An 8048-nucleotide genomic window follows, 5' to 3' on the forward strand; every position below is an offset into this window, starting at 1 on the left:
GAGACACACGCTCTCTGGTGTGTGCTCGCGTGAGGGTGTATTGGTGGCATTTTAAATATAAACTTCAAACTCTGTTTTTCTCATAAAAGGGACAGAATTTCCAGAACATTGCCACAAATTGAAAACAATCAAGCATGCATGTAATCATTGATGCGGGACCATTGAAGAAACAGTAAAATGATGCCATTAGCAATCAGAATCATACCTTTGTGAGGGGTTGTTGTGTTGCTTCTCCCATATTTAAAGATTGTTTGGTACTCAGATGATGAGATGAAAGCTTCTCCTCTGCTTTTTCTTCAACTTGAAAATATGTTGTTTCAGAGCTTGCTTGAAAATGGGTAGTTGAAGTTTCTGAGATTAAGAGATTTTCATTGTTATAATAAAACTCATAATAATTTTCAATTCTAAAGAACAAATTACTTTTCTAAATGCATACCATAAAAAGAAAAGTTGGGACAACCAACCACTCTCGTGTTATGATTTTCTTTCATAGCTTGAAAATCAATCCCATGGCAGATACTAACAAGTTTGGGAAGATACTGTAGTATCAATTGACTTAGTTGTGGAAGAACATCCTTCATGACCTTCTCTTTCATCTCCCCTTCTCTTTCATCATCATCATTTGTTCCATTATCTTCTTCAACAATGTTAACTAATTCTTCACACCATGATATATGTAGTTCTTTCAACATTGGTAGGCTTCGCACCACAGATGTGGAGAAGATAACTTTGAGCTTTCCGCATTCATGAATGCGTAGCCCTTGAAGACAATGGAAGCATATGATATGTTTAGGCTCCACACATATATTCACCAACTTACGCAGATAATACAACTCCAGCTTTTGTAAGCTTGATGTCAATGGTTCAAGTCCATCCCCATTTTTCTCTCTGTCCACGTGTCAAATCAACAATTTCTTTTATTGTAGAGAATCGAATTTCAAGAGTTTTCAAAGTTTGCCTCTGCATCTCAATTGCCTACAAATTCCATGTACGAGATATATCAATTTCAAATTTTTTTTTTTTTAAAAAAAGAACTTTAAAATGGGTAGCCCAATTTGAACAAAATTATAGTAGAATTTAGGGTGAGTGAAACCATTAAATAAAAATTAAGAGGTAACAAATACATTTGAATTTTAAATATAAGTGTTCTTTTCAAACATGTATGTACGAAAATAACCACAAAAAATCCCTTATAGTTTATGAAAATAGAGATTTAGGGGCGTAATATTATTATTTTCTGCTTCTTTAAGAGAACAAATGAATGTAGTGAGAAATAGTATTAAAACATAACTTATCATTTTGGGGGATATATTAGGATTAGTAAGAGAAGTTGAACAGAGTTATACCTTTGTTTCCTGTTGTTTTGTATGCCAACGAATCAAAAATTCATTGAAAGGTCTCGTAAACTCTGAGAACCCTGCCAAGGCGATGGACCTTGGATAACTGCTTCCAAATGCGTCTAATTCCTACAAGCCAATAAATCGTTAAAGTATCATCATGCTATAATACATGAGAGGTTTCAGTTAAAGTAATATACATAATAAAATATACTAGCTAGATTAATTTGAAATAAAATTTAGCTTAATTTTCCATTTTAAAAAACTGTGCTAGTTATCTTATTCATACTATAATCAAATTAAATCTTAAGTTTAAATAACTATACTTACATGTCTTCATCTTATAAGCACATTAGAAGAAGTAGAGTATTTTAATAGCTGCAGACCTTATTCCAAAAATTGAAGTTATTAGACCTCTAATTGTAATACTAATGTTTTCAGTTTTTGTAATATATAAATTTTGGAATAATTTTTTCTGTGATATTAGTAAACAAACAATTAATACAAAAGGTTTAGCACATCAGAAGAACCATAAATAATTGTATTTCTTGTATCAAAATTAATGTTTGCAAAAATGGCATTTAAGGATCTTCTGCAAATCTTAATTATGTTAAGGACAGTGAATTTCGAAAATACCAAGGACAGGCCACAGTTCTTGGTTGAAATCAAAAGTTTCGCTGAATCGATTTTTTCATTACTCTACTTTGATTTTTTTTTAATACTTCTATTTTCAATGTTTTCAATACTCATTTTTAATGTTTACTCTACTTCCAAAAAAATCAAATATGAGTGCTGAAAACATCAAAGCTGACTAGCAAAGCAGATCAAAGTAAAGTATTTAAAAACTTAAAATATGAATATTGAAACTATTAAAATAAGAATTGAACTTAAAATATGAATATTGAAACTATTAAAATAAGAATTGAAGCGATTAATTTTGAGTCCTTAACAAATTGAAGAAAATCGCAAAGAATCAAAATAGAAGAAATTTAAATTCCAACCAAAAATTTAATTCAAAATTTTTAAAATTCATGATCATTAACAAAAAAAAAATTCATAAAGTGGCTTCAAATCTCATTTTCTTTTTCTTCATATTTCACTTTTGAGTAAGCATATCCACAGAGAACAAACCACATCACGATAAAAAGAGAGCATTACCTTTGTGGTATTCAAATCCAGTTGTGCTTTATCTGAACAAACATTTCGTAGAGATGGTGACACCATTTTATAATTCATGGGACCAATGCTATTGAACTTAGGTACTCTCTCTAAACAGAGGACCTCGAAAGCAGGGAGATCAAAGTGCCATTCGTCATTCTGATTTTGATTAGATAAACGATGCTGATGCTGGTATTTCTCAATGACATATGTCAGCTGAGGAGCAGCTTTAATAGTCAAGGACTTTAAATTCTTAATTTCTATAGATATTGCAGACAGAACTAAAAATTCCAAGTCCTTGCACCCTGAGATATAAAGTTTCTGTAACTTTGGGAAAATGGAACTACAGTTGATTTGATCTTTAGAATCATCCTCCTCGCTCGTTACCAAGTGCTTTAGCCCATCATAACCCCTGATTGTCATCTCTTCCCATGATATCACCGATGCCATAGATAAAGTGAACAAAGTTGATACTGAATTTGAAGAGAGATATGCAAGTTCCATCTTCCTGATATGACCAACAACATGTTGTGCTAGTTGTCTCCCAAGTGTAGGAGCAGTATCAATCCATTTCTTTGATACAAGTAATCCCTTCAAAAAGACATTGTTGTTTACGCAATCGTAATGCTCATAGATATCTAAACTAGGAAAATAACTTAGAGGTAATGAAGATTTTTGTGTTAGTAGATGATGTGTAATTTGGTGGAAATCTAGGAAACTATTGTTATCCGATTATAATTTCAAGAAATTCAACAAAGATATATCATAAATTTTTTATGTGCTAAGCATTGTTAACTATATTTCTTGCAATAAAAGGCATGTGTGTATGCGCATGAATATGTTTATGTATATGTATTTTTACCCGGGAACAATTGTTAGAACAAGACGTATTTACAAAATCTTGTTATAGATTCAATCAATCATGCAAATACAGGTACTTTAAATAATGTATCATACCAAGGATCACAATAAATATTTTTAACACTCATACCTTATTTTATTTAATTGTAAATCATTTTTCTTTTTGAAATAATTAACAATGTATAATTCACAAGAGAGAGACTTGAATGTAAAAAAGAAATCTGAACATAAGTAGGGAAGCGAGCTGATCATACCCGTGAGATTCCTTTGTCAAGCAATCTCCCCATAGAAACAGCAACATCAGCCTCTTCACTTGTCGCCTTTGATTTAAAACAACATACTTGAGCCCAAGAAAAAGAACATGTCTTGGTGCTTGGAGGTGTGGATGCTGGCCGTTGTGGTGACGAAGAGGTGGATTTTTCATACTCCTTGAAAACACCAACCAGACTTGATAGACGATAAAGTTCCATTCTTTCCAGAGAGGGGAGCATAACATTGACCTCTTGGAACTTATCAAATATATATTTCAACTTCTTGCACAGCCGTATGATTATTCTTTCCAGAGGCCATCCACCGTGAAGGATTGGCAATATTATTTCTAAATTGTCACAACTATCAATTTCAAGAATTTTAAACTTTGGAAACAAAGTGTTGTAGCTCTTTTGATCATTGTCACCATCACCACAAGCTATTTCCCCTCTTGAACTATTATCTTCTACAATGCATTCCAATGCATCACATCTCTCAATATTCAACTCTTCTAACTGTAAAAGCCTTTGAGCAGTGGATGGGAGGAAAATTGACGTCAGCTTTGGACACCCGTTCAGTTCCAAGGTCTTTAGATGATACAGGTTATAGTGGCCATTAAATAATATATTGCTTAGGCCCATTTCAGAAAGATATAGTCCAACTAAATTGGAAAAAGCATTCTTCACATCAAGACGATTGTTCGCAACATCAACGAGACATCGCATGTCTGGCCAAGAATCCAATTGAAGAATGATCAAGTCAGTCATGCCTTTGTTGCCTATTGGAACAATATCAGGGACAAGATTTTTCTGTTTTGTTTCTCCATAACCTTTTAAGATGAGAAGCTCAGTCGTTTTAACAAGTTGCTTAAATGTTGCCTCAGAGATTAAATGCCTTAAATTACTTGGCTTAAAGCATCTTGACAGGGAACCACATTGCTCAAAATAATCTAAAAATTCATCCTGACCATCACAGGATATTTGATATATCTGTAATGTATGAAAAGATGCTTTATGAGAAATTGTATTTTCTATTTCCTCCTCATCATACTCATTACTCAAAAAAGTCAACTCCTCTAGCTTTGGGCATGCTTCAATCAATTCAAAAGGATTACTCATATTGATTTTACAATTTTCTATCCTTAAGAATCTCAACTTCTCTAGCTCAAAATTTTCTCCAGGCTTAATAATTGAACAATCATGGAACCATAGACTCTCAAGATTTGGTAACCCTCCCAACATAAAGATACTGTTGCATAATTCAAAATTTCCTATCATGAGAGTTCGAATATTTTGTAATGACTGGATTGATGAAAATAGTGATTGAGCTGAAATTTGATTATCAGCTGCACTCAATAGAAACCAAACTTTGAGCTTTTTCATCACTGTAAAGAACATATCAGGGACTTCCAAATCCTCTGAGTTATCTAGAACCCAAAGTAAAACCTCAAGGTTTCTACCATCAAAGTGTCTTGGAAAACAATCGCTTTTCCAAAATAAAAATTGCAAGCCCTCTTTAAGCGGTTTAGATTCAATGACAGATTGAACATCCTTTTCTCCTATCAATAAGGCTACTTCATGAACCAAATCATGCATCTTTACACATTCCCTCTCCGCATTCAACAATAAAGAAGAATCTAGGAGTTCCACTATAGCATCAATTACTTTTCTTCTTCTTTCATTGTAGTCATCAACTTCCCAAAAAGGGCCCATTCCTGCACCAATTCTGATTAAAAACTCCATAGGAATCTCAAAATCTTCAGGGAATAGGGAAGATATCAACAAGAGCTTTTTGGCTTTTTCATTTTTCAAATTATCATAGCTCAATTTCAAACCTTCATAGACCCCCTTTAAATCATCATCACGAACCTTAAATAATGGCATACCTCTTTGCAAGTTCCTCAAGGCTTCCTTCCAAACTAAAGGAAGTCGCCCTCTTAATGATCTTGCCACAGCAACAATTACAACTGGTACTCCATGGCAATGCTCCACAATATTTTGTGCCAAACTCTCCAAATTAGAGGAACTACTAGTATGCTCGTGGAAAAGAGACAATGCATCCTTATCGGTCAATGCATCTAGATGAATGTTTCTTTGGCAATCCATTTTTGTACATATCTCTTTAATTCGGGTGGTTATCAATATAGTACAACCCTTGTGTAGGTGGGGAGAAGGAATCCCCAACTCTTTTGTGGGATCAAACTCCATCCACACATCATCTAGTACTATAAGAAGTTTTTCTTTTATTGCTTTGATTTTGGCCAATATTTTGTCATGGAGTACTTCTTCCGCTCCATTCTTTAATTCCAAACCCAAATTCCTAGCAATTTCACCTCGAAGCTTTTTGAAATCTGGAAGCTTAGAGACAACAAGAAAGATGACTTTGCCAAATGTGGATCCTTCCAATTCAGCACCCACTTCTGTTGCCATTGAAGTTTTGCCTGTTCCCCCTAAGCCTTCCAATCCAATCATATTGTTTTCTTCATCCTCTAGTGCCTTTTTAAGTTCTTTAAGTATTGACTTTCTGCTCTCAAAATGCATGAAATTTGGTAAGCAATGGTATTTTATACCTGGAAGATCAATTGGACCTGCCACTATGTCAAAGTTACTTCTCTCTAGAAGTCTGTCAATATCTAGAGTCCACTTCACCAAGTCTCTGCCTTTCCGATATTGACGCCAACAATTACTACACAAGTCATTAAAGCATTTCTCTTTCTTAGTGTCAACATCAATGAGTTCTTCAGCTTCACGTGTCCATTGTAGTGCCACAAATGTGACAGGAGAAATACCCCTAGCTTGATCAATTATTCTCCTTACATCTTTGAGTTTTGCATTCAATCTTTTCTTTGCGTGCTCATACTCTTGAACATAACTATTGAAGCAACATAAATACTGAGCTTCATTTTTCACAAAGTTCACTAAACTTTGGGTTTCGTTCTTTACAAGTTCAGCAGGGATGCTCTCCATCTAACATGGAAACAGAGTTAATGTTATTCTATCTTTCTATCTTGATTTAAGTTGTGAAATACCCACATAATGATTATAATAAAATGAAAAATGAATGAGACTAACTAAAAACGGAGCAAAACGTATACTAATTTGGTAGCTAGTATAATCATCTTAGAAAGTAAAATACATGAAGATGAATCCTGAAAGAAATTCACTATTATAAGTCATACATTATTATGACTCAACTAAGGCATTTTGAAGCTGGATTTGGATAGTGGTTTCTAATCGGATGTTACTTAAACTACATTAAAATTTGCTATTTGAAGGAATGGCTTAATGGACAGTGAGAGTAGGGAACCATGTGATATGGAAAAAAGGAGAGACAATAGTTTCATAAGAATAGGCAAACGACCCCCCAATCTTTGACATCTCATGTGTTGTACCTACATCATGCCAATCCTATTAGTAACCACCAATATTTTTGACTTAGTTTGTGTATCATACTTAGCAAAACCCTTTCATAACCATCATCTGAGAAACTTTTTCATAAAGGCATGAATAAATCATCCTTTGATCTTTCACCACCAATCTTCTATGGCTTCAACTTTAGGAAGAGAAGAAAAAAGATGGAAGTATTCATCAGGAGACGAAATTCAAAATCTTGAAGATTATCCAATATGGCTATATACCTCCATTTATGAAACCAGCCAAGGGTGCCTTCGTGGATAAGCTAAAAGACTTTGGGACGATAATATATGTTGTTTGCATTGCTCATTTACTTTAGCGCACTCTACTGTTGCTCCAGCTTTTAGCTCTAGTCTCTCCTCACTTCTCATTTGCTTTTGTAGATCGGTTCTTGCCTCTTACTAATTGCTTTGATTGAGTTTTTTTTTTACTACCTCTGGAAGAGACGATTCCAACAACACCCGAATTGTACGTGAAATGCCTAATACATGTAGCATGACAAATCAATTTTGACACTAATGATAACACATGCCTACTAAAAGGAGCCCCGATCCTACCCATCTCTAAAGGCCTGTTTGGTTGGAGGGAGCCATCTCTAAGGGCCTGTTTGGTTGGAGGAGATGGTGAGGGAGGGGAGGAAAAATGAGCCTATTCTTTCATTTGGTTAGAAATGTTAGAGAGGAAGGGAGAAAAAATTCCCCCTCTCCTCCCTCACCTTCTCCTATTTTAGCTCTCCTCCAAATTAGAGTTTTTTAGGGGGAAGCTAAATTCTTAGACCATTTTACCCTCTTACTTTTTTTATATTTCATTAATACCCATAAAAAATAAAAAATGTATTATTATAATTTCAAATAAAAATACATTAGTGTAAATAAAAATATATATATTATAATGAAAAATATATTATAATAACATTAATTTAATAAAAATATTATTATGGTGAAAAATTATATTATTATAAATTAATTAGTTTTTAAAAAATATTATTTTATTGACTAAAATATGTTTTAAAGCACGAAGGAAAAAGCAT

General features: G+C 33.6%; 1 protein-coding gene across 1 annotated transcript; it reads right to left on the reverse strand.

Annotated features, from left to right (window-relative positions):
• Positions 1-864: 864 nt before the first annotated feature.
• Positions 865-6571, reverse strand: LOC114745478 (probable disease resistance protein At4g27220). Its single transcript, XM_028933635.1, has 4 exons — positions 3611-6571; positions 2496-3086; positions 1347-1466; positions 865-975 (listed from the first exon to the last, which is right to left on the reverse strand). The coding sequence occupies exons 1-4, from the start codon at positions 6569-6571 to the stop codon at positions 865-867; spliced, it is 3783 nt and encodes a 1260-aa protein (XP_028789468.1).
• Between the last annotated feature and the right edge of the window lie 1477 nt (positions 6572-8048).

Source organism: Neltuma alba, unplaced genomic scaffold (genome assembly GCF_004799145.2).
Source record: "Neltuma alba isolate B1F8T4 unplaced genomic scaffold, ASM479914v2 tig00004690_pilon, whole genome shotgun sequence".
Taxonomy (NCBI): domain Eukaryota; kingdom Viridiplantae; phylum Streptophyta; class Magnoliopsida; order Fabales; family Fabaceae; genus Neltuma; species Neltuma alba.

Bases quoted from the DNA above. Each gene is read 5' to 3' on its own strand.
- LOC114745478 (XM_028933635.1), bottom strand. From the start codon at position 6,571: ATGGAGAGCATCCCTGCTGAACTTGTAAAGAACGAAACCCAAAGTTTA. The intron at 3,087-3,610 runs GTATGATCAGCT...GTCTTTTTGAAG, and splicing joins TTGACAAAGGAATCTCACGG to GGATTACTTGTATCAAAGAA. The intron at 976-1,346 runs GTATAACTCTGT...TGGAATTTGTAG, and splicing joins CAAAACAACAGGAAACAAAG to GCAATTGAGATGCAGAGGCA.